The sequence below is a fragment of the Mugil cephalus genome, chromosome 2, assembly GCF_022458985.1.
Source record: "Mugil cephalus isolate CIBA_MC_2020 chromosome 2, CIBA_Mcephalus_1.1, whole genome shotgun sequence".
Lineage (NCBI taxonomy): Eukaryota > Metazoa > Chordata > Actinopteri > Mugiliformes > Mugilidae > Mugil > Mugil cephalus.
In genome coordinates this window covers 14,761,356-14,778,440 of record NC_061771.1, presented here as the reverse complement: position 1 = coordinate 14,778,440, position 17,085 = coordinate 14,761,356, and the positions used below count along the sequence as shown (strand labels likewise).

General features: G+C 41.0%; 1 protein-coding gene across 1 annotated transcript; it reads left to right on the top strand.

Moving 5' to 3' along the window:
• Nucleotides 1-390: 390 nt before the first annotated feature.
• gucy1b1 (guanylate cyclase 1 soluble subunit beta 1) lies at nucleotides 391-16,122 on the top strand. Its single transcript, XM_047578235.1, has 13 exons — nucleotides 391-520; nucleotides 839-912; nucleotides 2,983-3,083; nucleotides 3,185-3,303; nucleotides 4,867-5,064; nucleotides 6,159-6,389; nucleotides 6,571-6,687; nucleotides 7,499-7,632; nucleotides 10,497-10,694; nucleotides 11,941-12,178; nucleotides 12,842-12,982; nucleotides 14,353-14,507; nucleotides 14,681-16,122. Exons 1-13 carry the CDS (start codon nucleotides 518-520, stop codon nucleotides 14,826-14,828), a joined length of 1,857 nt encoding a protein of 618 aa, XP_047434191.1. The 5' UTR covers nucleotides 391-517; the 3' UTR covers nucleotides 14,829-16,122.
• The last annotated feature ends 963 nt before the right edge of the window (nucleotides 16,123-17,085 follow it).

Below are 17,085 nucleotides of genomic sequence, written 5' to 3'. Positions count from 1 at the left end.
ATCTAAACAAATATCTCTAGTGCCAAATATTTTCCACAGTAATTCTGTTGCTGTACTGGTGATACCATCCTAGAAATATTCTACTCCAGCTGTGTTTTAATGAAATGTTGGATCGTGAAGAAATGAAACAATGTCGAATAAAACGGGAATAAATAGTGAATAAATAATGAAGCTAAATTAAATAAAAACGGTATTTTTTATTCATTTTTTCGTTCTCCCTCCAGAATATGTGAGGATATTATAATTTATCGTGTGTGAAACTATCTGTGCGGAGATTCACCAGCATCACTCGGACAACAGCAGCTTCGTTGTCATTGGTCGAGAGCCGCTGACGTAAGACAAACTCCGGTCTCCTATTGGTCGGGTCGGCTGTCACCAACAAACAGACGTAAACAGAGAGGGAGGGGGGAGAGACGGACGCGGAGAAACTCAGCAGCATCTGTACCAAACGATGAAGGCTTTCTCAGATTCCTCGGTTTAGGCTTAAAAATAAAGAAAAGGAGAAGCCGCGTTCACCATGGTACGTATGCAGCATTAAAGCTTTTGTGTTGCGTTTGAGTGCTGGTGTCGCAAAAGTGTTTCTTGCGCGCGTCGCCTTGTCTTTGCGTTTGACGTTTCCTGTTGGGAGACCACTCTGTAGCGGTTATATAATAATATCCCTGATTATCCTTAGAAATAAACGCTATGTTAACAGGTGGACGGCATGCGTGCATGTGTTTTTTATTCACCAAAATATACATATATATTTTTAAAAAAGAGACACACACATATATATGCACATATGTCTGACAGTAAACTGAATTAACATTAACGCTGCTCGTTTCCATACATTTTACAGTATGGGTTTGTGAATCACGCCCTGGAGCTCCTCGTTTTAAGAAATTACGGCCCGGAAGTGTGGGAAGACATCAAGTGAGTTTCTGATTGTGTTTACTGTTGGGATCATTGGTTTGACTGAGGCCAGCCAGACAAGGATACAAAAACAGGCCTACAGTACAGCCAGCAGCACGCACTGTCAGTGTGTTGTCAGCAGTGATACACATCTGGCTTTACTCGAATTGTGACCCTCCATACCTCTACACACTCCAACTCTGCTTAAGTCGGCAAAATACAGATACACCATTTAGGATACACGAACTATTTCTAATAAGTGTCCACGCTAAAGCAGGCCACAAGATTTTTGTTCGATGAAGCGCTGAGTTCACAAGTAAAGTAACGATCACCTGTCAGTTCATTAGGTACACTAGTGAAACCAAATGCATTCTGATATCACAATCTTGCACGAAATATAATGTTTGGTTTGTGTAGAAACAGTGTGAGACAGGTGGTTATACAACTGTGTGATCATTTCAGAAATGAAAAATGGGGTTGTCAAAATAATACACTAATTAGTGTAGTGGGTACAACACTAATATAATTAAACAGTACTACCAACCACAGCCTGGGATATGATTCATTTTATAAACATACGGATGTTGATTATAAAAACGTCCGTATTTGCTCAAATTTTTGGTTTGTAGACACATGTGAGAAATGTGCCTGAAGCGTGTAAGTGTACTCAAAAACATAACATTTGTCGCTTGTTTGTTTTTTTTAGGTTATTTAATGTAATGAAAACACACCTGAATCAGCAGCTTTCTCAGTCATTGTAAACAAAAGCTGAATACTTCATAAAGCTAAGACTTAGAGCAGGGCTGTATCAAATAGTGTACTTAATGAACTGGCAAGTGCATATCTGCATTGAAAACCAGAAAGTACTTAAATTCAAAGTGCTCAGTCTGCAGCACTGTCATGAATATGAGAGATTACTATAATGTGCATCTAATAATTGAATGTAGCTAAACTATGGGACACTTTTTATTCTTTCGTGTACGTTTATATTATATATTATTATTTAACCATAAATACTCTGTTTTCAATTGGTTAAATTCTAAATAATTCATTATCAAATTAGAAGGCATTCACTTTCTACCGAGCAACAGGCTGCCAAGGTCCCATTGATTTTTTCATCAGTCATTGGGCTACAAGTATACAGCCTATAGTAACACTAATACAAAGGCTCCCTAGTGGCAGAAATACCCTCCAAATACATAAGAGACAACCTCAGAGTCATTACCTGTACCTAACAGTAGCTACTGCAGTAAATTTGTTTTATTGTCAATGTGTATCTGAACTGCATTCTGCAGACCTGCTTTTGGACGAGAAATGCTCCCACAGACAGTAGTTAAGCAGCACAAACTCTTTGTAACATGCTGAAATATTTGGTTCGGACAGAGTTTACTTTTCATCTGTAGTCTTAACTGTCCTTCACTTGACCCTTCCTAAAAAAGATAGAAAGGGAAAAGCCAGCGACAGCTGTGCTATGTAAATGTTTTCAAAGTGGCCATTTTCCAGCCACCACCAAAAAAACAGTAAAAAACCCTATACTGCAGTGGATGTTCTATGTGTTGTCGCCAAATGCAACGAATTGTTATTTAATGCTCAATTTATCAGGGTTGGCCTTTTGCTCCCTTGAGTTTTTTTGTGCTGAGTAATTCTGAATTCTTGTTTTCATTGCAAAACTTTTCAAGGCTTGGTATGTTTTTCCAGCTGTAACACACTCTGCTGGTCAGGCCTGTAAATCATTTCTGTTTTCACAGTTAAACATTTCTAATCAGGACCTCATTAAAACTTCTGACAATTTGGTAAAATATTGGATTGTCAAATGTATTATTAGCCGAGTGCACTCTGAGGTTGGAGTGCTTATCACAGAGCCTGCCGTATCTGTCTATTATCTCTACTTGTTCAGCAGTGCAGTGTTTAAACCACACGACCACTTCAGTGTTGCCGTACTGTAAGGTTGGGGATTTTTTTGCTACAACACACAGCGGCTACAAAAAAGGCAAAGCCATTGAATGCCTGCAGAAGTTGCCTGCAATGACTGTTTACCTCTGCTGTGACATTTGCTGAAGCTCATGAGTAACCACTTTCCTTTGTTTTCAGGAGGGAGGCTCAACTTGATATTGAGGGTCAGTTCCTTGTTAGAATTATATATGAAGATGCCAAAACATACGATCTCGTCGCAGCTGCAAGTAAAGTTCTCAGTAAGTGACTATGTATATATATATATTTATATATAATATTTATTATTTAATTTATTGTATCACATAAAGGTATTAAAAATGTTTTAAAAAATGTATTTCAGAGATCGATGCAGGAGACATCTTGCAGATGTTCGGAAAGATGTTTTTCGAATTTTGCCAGGAGTCTGGATATGACACCATCCTACGTGTGTTGGGCTCAAATGTTCGTGAATTTCTGCAGGTGAGTTCCTTCACCTTTGTATTGAGGAAGATTAAAGCTGGCATGCTGTTTTTCTATCTTCAGTGTTTTTATGTATTTTTAAGTCAGAATGCAGAAACTGCATTTTTTTTTTCAGCAGCAGCAAATTGAGAGTGGTTTCTAGTATTTACAGTGTTACAACAAATAGCAGGAAAGTGATCAGGGCCATGACATGTGAGTCATTTCAAACATGTTCATGTCGATTATAAAACAAACTTTTGTATTTGCTCAAAAGCTTGGTGTCAGGCACTCGTGAGAAATGTAAACGAAGCTTGCAAGTAACATTTGTTACTTTAATTAAGTTTACTTCTGTCTCCCAGTTGACTACTTAAATTACGTAAACAAGTCAGGAGCATATTTTTTCCATTATTCCATAATCCCAACAACACACCACTATTGAAATGACCTTGTGTAGACACAGTAGACACAGTCTATATAACCATGACTCATAGGATAGGTCTGAATTCTCAGTCAGTACGTTTACATGCACATAAAAAAACAAATTATTGCCTTAATCTGACTTTAACTGGACAACTTCAATGCATGTAAACATGTCGCTCCTAAGTTCCCTTTATCCAATTAAGACACGATTGGAAATCGATTTTCTCCGGCATGTAAACTCTTTATCAGACTTTAACTGGACAATGCGTGTGCACATTTTCCACAAATGCTGCGCTGGCGTATGACCCCAGAACAAAATCATCCAAGAAAGCCGGCCGCAGAAAAAGAAGGTAACAGTGCCGGTAGAGGAACCATCTGAGGGATAGCATGCATCTTATCTGCACCAGAAGTAGCGCGAACATTACGTACAAGATTAAAAAGCTGAACTATTATCCATCTGGTTGTTGTCTGAAATGCCGGTCTGACGCATGTACGACTCTTGTTTATTATAGGACGGAAATGGGGCCGTATTAACATGGTATTAACCCACTGACAATACACATATCGCCACCTAGTGTGGAGGAGGAGGACACATTCCAGTCACTTATTCAATTTCCTCAGTTGCATGTGAACTGGGACAATGACCACGTCCAGAAAGTCGAATAGCTCGATTAAGCTGTGCATGTAAGCGCACTGAGTCACCTCCAGAGCTGAGAAAGGAAGCCCAATGCTAAGTGCCACAAACTCTAGTTCCTTGAATAGCCACTTGAGGCTGACTTTAAACACAGCAGAAATAAACATGTTTACAGCTTGGTTCAAAAAAGAAACTACTATCCCCTTGAATGACAACTGAACAAGGTTTAAATTGCTATGTTGCTCATCCCTTTAAATTATATTGAGGCTTAAAGTTAGAAACTGATATGTGTCGTGAAGGAGAAGGTTCTCTCTGCAGGAGTACAGGTGTAATAGTTTTCTACTGTTTGTTGCTGATCACATTCCTTAAATAAGTGAGCTTACTGCCGTCATATGGGCGTCATGATAAACTGTCACTGTTGGCTGTTTAATCCACAGCACCGTCACATAACCCTTGACGTCCCAGCCAACCTTTAATAAACTGAGCTGCGATCGGTCGTTGCATATTCAATCTTTAATCTGAATTTGCAGAATTTGGACGCCCTGCACGATCACCTGGGTACCATTTATCCTGGGATGAGGGCTCCCTCGTTCCGCTGCACGGATGCAGAGAAAGGAAACAATCTGATTCTTCACTACTACTCAGAGAGAGAAGGCCTGCAAGACATTGTGATCGGCATCATTAAAACCGTCGCTCAACAAATCCACGGAACAGAGATAGAGATGAAGGTCTGCTTTGTTGTTTTTGTTCTTTTTCTGCACAGTGGAGCCTCCAGCTCTAATGGTTCTGCTGCTGGGGATGAATGAAGATTACCTTTCTTTCCAGTCATCCTCTAATTTATGTTACGGCACCCAATGAAACCTCTTATGGTTTGCATGAGAATGTGTGAGTTTGTGTCTCAGGATGTAACTGAAAAGGTCAAACAACACAAACTTTCCAAATGCCCGAACGGTAATGCCGTGACAAGTGTGGTTTAGTTTTTGGCTAATGTCTGTGAGTCAGAGGATATTTTTAGATCTAAGTTATAGTCTCTAGCTTGGAGATGAGTTGAGTGCCAGAGATGGTTGAAATAAAGCTGGGAAGCAAAAATAAAACTCCTCGTCAAAGTGTGGCTGATGTAAAACATCTACAGACTCCACATTTGTTAAGAGGATTGAGGAGAGATCCGTTTTTTTGTTACTCACCTGTAACTCTAATCAGATTTCGAATACACTCGAATGAACGCTTTTAACAGTCGACATCCGAAACTGTTATTGGCATTTTAATTTGTATGTTAATGTTAACCCCACAAACTACAGCCTGTAATCTACAGCAATAACCGCAGCATGATTTTCTCCTCAGACAGCTTCAGTATTTGGATGGAGGTTTCCCTTCATTTCATCAGTGACATTTTCTCCCCGAACCTAATCATGTTGTACAGACAGGATAATATTTTTCAGCAATTGTGTGTGTAATGAAAGAACAGAAAATGGCAGACGCTCCAAATGTGACACCCAATTTCTGGAAATATTAGCCACTGTTGCTGTGGCAACAGGGTGCAGAGACAGCAGCTTGACGTCAGCATGCCTTATGCCCATAAACCCACAGAATAATGTCATCTGTTACCCGCCTAATGCTATATAATACACACGGGCTTAATAATAAGAATATTAGCAGTGGGATAATGTGAATGACGTTAATCTTGTGAGGTTATGACAATTTATTAAGTCTCAGTGCTGCGTTTGTGTGCCTCTGTGTGGTAAATGTCACTTTTTTTTTTTTTGGTTAGTTTTCTAACGGTGCCATCGTTATTCTCTCAATTGTTTAACTCGACCCGACGTAGATGATCCAACCGAAAAGTGAGGAGTGCGACCACATCAAGTTTCTGATAGAGGAGAAGGACTCGGAGGAGGAGGCGTTCTACGAAGACCTCGACGGCTTCGAGGAGAACGGCACGCAGGAGACTCGGATCAGCCCCTACACGTTCTGCAAGGCCTTCCCGTTTCACCTGATGTTCGACAGAGACCTGATGCTCACACAGTGCGGGAACGCCATTTACAGAGTCCTGCCTCAGGTGTCGCATTCGCATGCAGTTGTAGTAACGTCAGTTTTACACTGAGAAGACTTTATAACGTCCATTTACATGTGGTCGTATTTGTCTCAAACCGAGTAGAAAACAAGACTTTCCTGCTGTGATTTCGCATATTAATAACAAAAAGCAATAATTTGTGTGCGTTTTTTGTTTCCTTTCCCAGCTCCAGCCCGGTACCTGCATCCTCCCTTCAGTTTTTTCTCTGGTCCGTCCTCACATTGACTTCAGTTATCACGGCATCCTCTCTCACATCAACACCGTCTTCGTTCTGCGAAGCAAGGTAGATACGACATATAAGTCTGGTTTTTGTCACTGTGTCATTAGCTCTTAGCATCACTGCTCCCTTTGTACTAACCTACTTTACCCAAGGCAGAAAGAACTAAACTACACATCACAGGTCTCTGTGATCAAAACACGCCTTGATGGTTCCTGACAGAATGTCTTTTTTTTTTAGGGTTACATATTAATATTAAGCTCACAGATATTTTTAGAAATCACATAAAATTGGTTTCATAACTCTGCCAGAGGATGAAACTGTTGAGACGCAGACTGTAGCGAGCGTTTAAACATATTCTATGACTAAATATAGGGAAACTGTTTAAGGGGACTGGACATGCTTTTGGTCAACCTGCAGGAAAGACAAACCGTTCTGGGACACTTCAGGAACTGAGAAAGGACAGAGCAGAAAGGTGAAGTGAATTTTTTATGACCACAGACTTTTAAGAGATATCCATTGGAAACTCATACGGGAAAGGCAGAGCAGGAACAGAAAGTTACATTTGTGCAGCTGTGTGCGCTCAGAGGACACGAAATTCTTGGGCGTCAACGTAGCAGCCGCGAGGCCTCGTAACCACTTTGGAGTCGACTGCACTAATTCTGAAGAGACTGATCCCCAAAGCCCTGCTACTCTGGGGACGTTACACTTTACAATCTGACCCAGTTCTCCCGCGAGGGGATTGATGCGTTTAACACTTAAAATGAAAATTTAAGAAATTTAAAGTTACACACCGAGGTTTAACTGGTGCTCAATTCTGCCCAAAACTTAGGGAGCGTGTGGTGAAATATTCATAAGCGTGATGTAATCCTGACAGGAGGGCCTGCTGAATGTGGAGACGGTGGAGAATGAGGACGAGCTGACGGGGGTGGAGATCAGCTGTCTGAGACTGAAAGGACAGATGATTTACTTGCCAGAGGCAGAGAACATCCTTTTTCTTTGCTCACCCAGGTAAGCGCACAACGCAGTCTGCCCTGACAGAAGCACTGACGCAATAAGCACAACACTGATTCTCTCTATCCCACTGAATGAGATCAAACTGAAGACAAAGCCCTTGAGATCCAGGACTCCCAAGGTGTTGTTTTACTTTCACGAATGTCCTTTCTGTTTGATCGAACACAGAAATAAAATGGAGAGAAATCGTAACTTTCTAAACGTGCTCGTAGATTCTCAGCATCGCTTCTTTTTCTTTATGGTTTCCTCTCTAACATGATTTTAATCATACATTTTAAGGTCCCTCACAATGTGTTAGTCCTCCATTCCTTACTCAGTGACACTGAGCTCAAAGGCAACGAGTTCCCTCTGAAACACTACAAACAGATCACAAACACGTTACAATAGCTCCCCTTTTTTTTCAAGACAAGAGTCCAGTAATTACCCGAGACATTTGAGCACTGTACAACAAATAATGCTCAAACAGGAGTAAATAGAACATTTGTTTTGGGCTGTTTTCAGATGCAGATTAATAAGTGAGCAGCCTTTATGCACCAGTGACCTGAGATAAACTTCAGTTTACTGCGGTGAAGGACCACGTCAGCCAGCGGTGTTTAATTTAACTTTTGTCAAAAAACTAAAAGATCATGTTCAACATGGATGAAGGCACCAGTTACTTAGTTTTAGTGCCGTCTTATTCAGTGACTTGCGTTGTCTGTGCGATGGCGCGTCGTAGAAGTTTCCTCTGACATGGAAGACAGATGTTCAGTTTGTAAAGCCATTAACGGCAGGCGTCTCGCTCTCAGTAATTCAGCCAACATTACCCGTTGTCAAAAGACACGGACTTATTAATTAGGCTCATCTACAAATCTCATTTCGAAGCCACAACATTTCAGCGAGTTATCTCGCCATGAGAAGGACGGACTTAAATCCAGTATTAGTAGTAAAAGAATATAATTATCCTATAATTAGCTGTTAAACGATTACATAAGGCATCATGATGATAACTGAGACTATGACCCACTTCTTGCATTTACAGTGCACTAAACTGGGTGTCTGTGGTGACATTCCTCACAGGCCACACACAGACCAGCATGTGATCCATCACCTGGTGGTTATCTCTCGGCCTCAGACATTACCTGGAACTAATACAACAGACTCACTGTTCCTCTCACATGTGTGAACCGGGTACAGGGTTTTCCTCCGCTTCAGCTGCAAATAAACAATACTATGGCTGAATAAACAGATGGTCATTACACTGCTGGTATGGGGGCGTGGCCCAGGTGCCAATTGCCAACAGGCCTCAGTGTTTAGATGTCAAGAAAGAGAGCTTCAAATACAGTCTGTAATACCACTGATCACCATAGGAGGCGCCAAAGAGAATGAAATAAATCTTTGTGATTGCCACTTTTGTTGTACGAACACAATGATATAAGTTAACCAACCATTTAATATGTTTAGTCAAACAAAACCCAGGCAATAAATGCGACTTTACTGAAGACGCAATTTTCTGAAAGATGCTCGAACTAAGTGGAAACTGAGACGCTGCTAGTGGCAATAACCAGGTGACTATAGTGGTTGTGCTGAAACGCAGTTTGGGGTTTATATTGTTAACAGAGGAGGACAGAAGACGACAGTCTCGCTGCAGAGCAGAGGGACATGGACGCAGCCTTTTCCATTAACCTTGGATCAGAATAACACCCGTAGCCATGGTAACAGTACACAAACATGGTGACAGCAGCAGTTTGAAAATGCTTAGAAGACGCAAAAAAAAAAACATGACTAAAAGGTTTCCTTTTTTTTGACGCATAAATAAATAAAATTAATAAAATTAACAAACGTCTAATGAGACATTAGATTTCTATAAGTCGTCTTTTACACCTTCACCTCTGATAAATGCCAACTTCAGCAAAACATCCATAAATTCACATTTCCAGTTTTAATAAAAACCTGGTGACACCATCAACATTATTAATTACGTATAAAGCGTGTTGATTTTACAGTCAGGGTTTATATCTCAGAGGAACCAGCTCTGTCAGGCTCAGAGATAATACTTAAAAAGGTGCTGACAGAAATACAAGTGTCTGGGTTATTGCAAACCTTATTCTTTGACAATACATTTCTTTTTTTGACAATATTGACAATACTCTGCTTATGTTAAAGGTACAGCTGCAGTTGATTATTCCAAGAAGATTATTTGTGAACTGTAGCAAAACTGTCAGAAAAGAAAACCTTTTTTAGTTTGGCTCGTAATTCAAATGCTGTCAAGGACAATGAGATTATCGTTATTATTTTCTCCCGTCGTTACGCAGTCAATTAATTAACTGGAAATGTTAATGTATTTTCCTCTTAGTCCCACATACATAAGTAAAAAATAAAATGCGCAGGTACAAGACCAGAGACAAAAAAACAACACAAGGTAACATGTGAGCTCGTGATTACATCAGTCCTTCCGCTGTGACGTCCATTAGCCTCTGTGGCCCTTACATAAGCAAGCGGGCGTTTCTAGTGAAACGCTGGATGCAGGAGAGCAGGGTTCAAGAGATCTCGTCCTCCGAGATCGAAGACACTTTAGAGACGACAAGATCCGTGTTTGTACAGACGGTTGCTGCCTGACAGGAAAGAACTGTCCAGAATAGCATGCTCGTACACAGCGTGTGACGACACTCCACAAGAGGAACATTTATCTGGAGACAGTTGGCTCATCCCCGACTGGAGGAGGATGATCTCACTGCCAGTGGTTCATCCTCGATGATCTGTCTAATTTAACACCCGTCCCTGATAGGCACATAAACGGCCACTGTAGGACACACAGCAGGATGTTTAATACAAAACACGTAATCATTCTTTCCCCTTTCGCTCTTCTCTGTGTTTGTGGTCAGTGTTATGAACCTGGATGACCTTACTCGGAGGGGGCTGTACCTGAGTGACATCCCGCTACACGACGCCACGCGGGACCTGGTGCTGCTGGGCGAGCAGTTTCGTGAGGAGTACAAGCTGACCCAAGAGCTGGAAATCTTGACGGATCGCCTCCAGCACACACTCCGGGCACTTGAGGACGAGAAGAAGAAGACAGACAGGTTTGGCTATTTTCATAGATTTCATGAAATTTGTTGTCAATTAAGCCTGAGGAGAGTAAGCGCTGTCGCTACGAGCTACGAGAACCACGTTTTAAAGGTACGGTTTGCGGATTTTCAACAGTGGATTTTCTATTGATGCTCAGATTTAGCAGCGTTTGCAAACTTTTCTCTCCAGTGAGTCAACAAAAAAAAAAAAAACTGCGTTACATGTAATTATCCCAGTCGTTATCTGTATGTAGTGACACAACCTCAGGCTCATTATGATGAATGCGTAACGCAGCTGTGATTCTGGGTTTCTACTTCCTTCACAGGACCATTAGTGGCAAAGATGGCTGATTAGTCCATCACGTAGGGAGATAAAAGAGAGGCCTCCTCAAGAATTCCCTTTTAAGGGCAAACTTTAGAGAAGAAACACCGAAGATACAGGAAGATACAGGCTCCAGTCGCACACAGCTGACTGTGGTGGCGGGGCTCATGATTCAGATTCTATTGTGCAGGTTGATATTTACCTAAGCTAGACTTCAATCCCTGCTATAAACATAGTAGCTCTTGGTTTCAGAAAAGGTTGTTCCGTGCAGTGGGCGACAGCCAGAGATGAACACAGAGGTGGCGTATCACCTTTATTACGACTGCTGTCTTCTAATAGGAAAAGACTACGGCTCTCCCGTTGGATCCCTGTATTATTATTCCAACCATTCTCTGGTCTCAGAGCGCCTCGGGCTCCAAACATTGATTAGAATTCACGGCTTCTCTCTAAATATTTAAGAGAACTGCTGCTGCACTGTCGTCGCCTTTCCAGATGTTTAAATACCGTGTTTTCTGACGACGAGAATTTACATGTAAACTGTTTTTGCTTCTGTTTAGGCACGCGGAGAAAACCACTGCACGCGTATGCATTGTTAAAGATTTTACCTTTAAATATATATAAATACACATATTTACATATTCTCTCTTCTATTTGCGTGTGTGGATTTCCATACAGTGACTTTTATCCCGATGAAATGATGATGCACCGTCGAAGGTATTTTGCTTTTAACAGGCAGCCATGATCCGACCAGTTACCATAGAAACACCACCCTCCCGTCTGAGAGCAGCTTGCATAGCGAAATGACCAAAAGGTGGTGGGTGAGCAAATAAAATGCTGATCCAAAGGGTGGACTTCAGTCTGGCGGCCCCAGCCCATTACTCTGCGGCTCGAGTACACCACAGCCACACTCAAAACGTCGCTGTCTCTCCCTCTCTCCAGATTGCTCTATTCCGTTCTGCCGCCGTCTGTTGCCAACGAGCTGCGACACAAGCGGCCCGTCCCGGCAAAGCGCTACGACAACGTGACCATCCTCTTCAGCGGCATCGTGGGATTCAACGCTTTCTGCAGCAAGCACGCCTCGGCCGAGGGAGCCATCAAGATAGTCAACCTGCTCAACGATGTTTACACACGCTTTGACATCCTGACGGACTCTCGGAAGAACCCTTATGTATACAAGGTTGGAAGCACGAGTCATCACAGTCCGTCCGACGCATGTGATGTGAACATTTCTCTCACTAAAAGGGGTAGAAAGGAAGTATTTCTGCAGCAAAATGATCGTGACATTTGAAATGACGACCACAGCACCAGTGATCTACACTGGTTCTCTAGCTTAAATCCACCAGCATGGTGTTACGCAATTATGCACACACAGTTCAGTAAGAGAGTATTTATATCACTTGACTTGAGTTTTTCATCAGAGCAGCACTAACTTTTAAACACAGTATAGTTTTACAGAGGGACTGTACCGTTTTATAGGCCTCATGCAGCAGATTTACGCTCCAGGCTTTCAGACAAGAATGCACTTTAAGACGTCAAACAGACCCCGGCACTTCCAGGGGATCGGCTTCAGGCACTGGGTCACCAAAAGAAGTAATATTTACTCTACAAGCTAAACGGCTAGGTGGTCCTAGGGTTTTAGCAGGGCCCCCGAATGTCTTAAAGCTGATGTAAGTGTTTAAGTGTTTATCTCAGGGTGTTTGAGTTTATTTCTGGCTGCGCATTCAAAAAAAAAAAAAACTCAGCGCAACGGTGGGAACACATGGACCGAGATGAAACGAAAGTAAAGCGAAAGAGGTCGCAATACAACTCGTGAAGAATGACAAACGGTTTCTTTATACAGGTGGAAACAGTCGGTGATAAGTACATGACAGTGAGCGGACTCCCGGAGCCGTGCACGCACCACGCCAAGTCAATCTGCCACCTCGCTCTTGACATGATGGAGATCGCCGGACAAGTCAAAGTGGATGATGAACCAGTACAGGTGTGAAATGAATCTCGTCTGGTTCTCATCAAGTTTTATTTTCCCCCCTTCCATTTGCAATTGAGCCCACCCCATTAACAAATAAATCAAACTACGTGAATCCTTGCGCTGCTTAAAAACTACTGCTGGCACATTTGGTAGAAGTGGAAAGGACAGTGTGAACGTCCTGTACCTTGCCTCCGTGCCTCCTCAGTGAGGCTGGAGATCACCCAGCTTTAATAACAGACAGTGGTACAAAAGGAACTTCACACATTTTAAAAACTGGAAAATAACAGGGAACATTTTCAGAATTAGAAAGTGTCATAGAAAATATATTTTAAATCATACTGTAGAGTGGCCTCTCTGTATACTTTATGTCTTTTATACGGCTGTTGGGTTGTTTCTCTGTGTTTGGCACATGTTATCATGATTCTCAGGCTGTTTTCCTTCTGATATTTAATTATTTAGCAGCTTTTAGCAATGCATCTGTTATTTTGGCAGAGGTAATTGAGGCTTTTTGGATCTCTGCTGCCTTCCCAATCTTTGAAAAATCTCATACTAAAGTATCTGATGAGTGTTTTTGTCGTTCGGTCTTGTGGACCTGAGGATAATTATATCTGTGCCTCCTGGACATATTCCCATTTTTCTGTAATAAGTGGGATAAAAGAAAAGAGAACTTTTGTATAAACTCATTGTTGGAGATTGTTATTGTATCAATGACTGTTGAGACTTAACTTTGGAAAATCGTGTCTGGTTAACAAAAGGTTGTTTATTTTGCGACAAGGCTAAAGAGGAGCCCGGGTTTCGTAGCAGAAGCAGACTCAAATGATCTCACGATCCTGCAGCTTAAAATAGATTCCGATTTGTCACAGACACTCACGGCATGTTCGTGCTCTGAAGAAAACAAGCACTGAAGTGCCTACGAGTTCAAGTGTAAATATTAGTCTCTAGATTGCCAAGGACTACTTTTGTAACTGTTTATTGCAAATCCCGTTTTATACATAAAGAATCGTCTGATTTCGGGCGTTGAGACTCTCTTGGCAAAGTTAACTTTACGTCCACTTACCGAATGTTGCACCCTTTGGATCGATAGCTTTAAGAATCAGCGGCGACACATCGAGAGGGGAATTCAGCTGGTGCGCTGCTTGCATGTTTGCATTTCTGTCTGTTGAGCTCAAATAATTTATCTCGTCCCCGATTTAACATCCATACAGGTTTATTTTAACACCAGGATAGTTTACTCTGACTCATACACTGTACAGTTTGAATCACGTGCATCTTGCACAGCATTAAATGATGAATTCACAACATATCAGTGGTATACATGTTGTATTTTATTCATTTATTAACTTGCCTTGGTTAAATCATCACCTTTTTGATTTTTTCTGCAGATCACTATTGGGATCCACACAGGAGAGGTGGTGACCGGGGTGATTGGCCAGAGGATGCCCAGATATTGCCTTTTTGGAAATACAGTCAACCTCACAAGTCGTACAGAAACGACTGGCGAAAAGGGAAAAATAAACGTCTCAGAGTATACTTATCGGTGAGTACAAGTACCTCCTTGTTTCCTCTCCGTACACTGCTTGCTTTTTTGGAGCGAATATTAAAAGCAAACTGTGATGCGTTAAGAAAAACAATAAATATAAAAGCCTTTAAACATGAAGCAGGGTGTCCTTATCCTTATTTGATGACCCTGGACCACATTGTGCTCCCCAGGTGTTTGCAGTCTGCCGAGAACGCCGACCCTCAGTTTCATCTGGAGTACCGGGGCCCCGTCACCATGAAAGGGAAGAAGGAGCCGATGAAGGTGTGGTTTCTTTCCAGGAAGCCCACCGACACGGAGTCCGCCGCAGCTAGAGCTTAACAACTCACCGTGAGCACGATGCTGAGGCAGGAGCGAGATGGATCGGGTTAAATATAAAATAATAATCTATCCAGAGACACGCAGATATTTTTATTATGATGAATCACCGTTGTGTCAGTGTGAATTTGAACCTGTACTATCGCCCTCCCTCCTTCCCTCTCTACTTCTTTCTGCTTTCCCATGATGTGCCATGACCTCATTATATTTTATAAATGTGCAGTATTTTAAGAATAGTAGAGATTACTGATACAGTAAGTGGTGCATTCACATTTGGTACATTTTTGCACAACGTCGTCTGGTATTTCTAAAAACTACACGAGACTGTCACCAATATTTTTGATAAGCGGAACAGTTTTCCATCAATTGTAAATGTTCTTTGTTGCCAATAATTGTCTGGTGTGCCAAAAAATCCTGAGAATTTATAGTCCTTGCCAAAAATACTCATTTCACTTTAACTTTATAAAATCTGTATTATGTAATACACAATAACTTCTTCTCAACAGGGATAATGTTAGAATCTTCATTCAAGTATAATAAAAATGTTTTATTTTTATTTTTGAATGTTAAGTTTTACACTGAATATGTTACACTGGCATCAAGACACTAAGAACTGTATTGAGGTATTAATGCTACTGTACCATATATATATATATTTATATCGCCATTGTCACAATTGTTCTGGTGTAGCACCTAAGCCAACTACAGTCATATATTACATTTTGAAGATATTTATTGGTTAGTTTTCCAAGTCATCTGAGCCTTTGGTCAAATCTGCATTATCATACATCTATGACTAAACTATTAAAGTAGCCTCATTTATGCACACAATACACCACTTTATTTATTTATTGCACCCCTGTATTCATCGCGCAATCACTTCATGTCTTTGTCCATGAAATAACACTGAGTACTACTTTAGGTTCTACTGTGTGTTTTTGAGATATGTACTAAAAGTCCTTCATATTTATTGTTCGCTTCATGTTACTGATCCAAGTGGTGATCACCTTTAGAAAAGTAAACATTATTATGGAGGAAAGTGCTGTTTGTGCCAACTTGAGCAAACCTTTAACTTTGTTTTATGTGTTGGATTGACTTCTTAAGAGTATACGGACTGCACATTTTCACCATGTAATCCAAATTCATTATTACCAAGCTTCACGTAATGGTCTCACGGCTTATTGGTGCCTCTTGTACTGTACAGTATGAGTGCATTTTTGTGCTTTTGAGACATGACTGTTCTATCTGGCCAGTGTCTTTTAGGAGGTAGCTAATAAAAAAAGAGACTTGACACATGCAGGTGACTTGTTATTGCCTTTGTACTGCACAGATTCTCACATCTATAACAAAGTAAAAGTGCTCCCTCTAGTGGTCCATCAGAGGATTGCAATCCTAGGAATGTAAACACTCAAACATAATCTGATATGATGATATGGTCACTAAAGCTTTTTTTTTTTTTTTTTTTTGGCAAGTATATGAAGAGTCAACACTAAGAGGACGGTGTGCTGACAGTCTTGTGATTATAATGCATATGAAGCAGCACAGTGGTACACTACATTACACGTCATACTGTGTATTCCTATATTTCTTTCTTTCCATCCCAAGAGAAGTGTTTTGTATGCACATATTTTCAAAGTAAAACCTTCGGCGTCCTTGGTGCAATCATATATCCAGGCGTGAAGAGGACACAGAGGGGCATATTACAGAATGCAGAGGATTTGTGTTGGGTTTTGTATGTTTTATTTTTCAGTAGTGTTCTGGACCGATTGTCGGTTCTTTATAGTGTGGGATTCTTAAGAAGCATGCTAAACAGCGAGCATTATCCCGCACTTGTCCGTCATACAGTGATTATGATTTGATTAAAAGTCAACGGAAGTGTTTTGAGACTTAACAGTCTGTACAGGAAACAACCTCTCGCCTTAGTTCCTTCTGTTGGGGTAATGGAGCACACCTCAGGAAACCCCAGCCTGACTCCTTTTCCAGCTTTGAACCCTCATCAACAACACGTCATTTCTATGGTTATCTCTTCAAATAAATAAACACAGATTTTATGTCACTCCAATGTCAGTTAGTAAACTTGCTACTTACTTGTTCATCGTGGCTGTTTTGCCCAAGAAAACAATGAAAACAGATTTTCAACCAATTAACCAACCAATGATTCTGTTTGATTAATCTAGTCTAGTCTAAGCCCATGGCTAATTTAAGCCTTCACTTATAAGAACATGTTTTTAAATAAATAAATCTTCCAAACCTTAGGAAA

Bases quoted from the DNA above. Each gene is read 5' to 3' on its own strand.
- gucy1b1 (XM_047578235.1), top strand. The intron at 6,390-6,570 runs GTGTCGCATTCG...TTCCTTTCCCAG, and splicing joins TTTACAGAGTCCTGCCTCAG to CTCCAGCCCGGTACCTGCAT. The intron at 12,179-12,841 runs GTTGGAAGCACG...TTCTTTATACAG, and splicing joins AGAACCCTTATGTATACAAG to GTGGAAACAGTCGGTGATAA.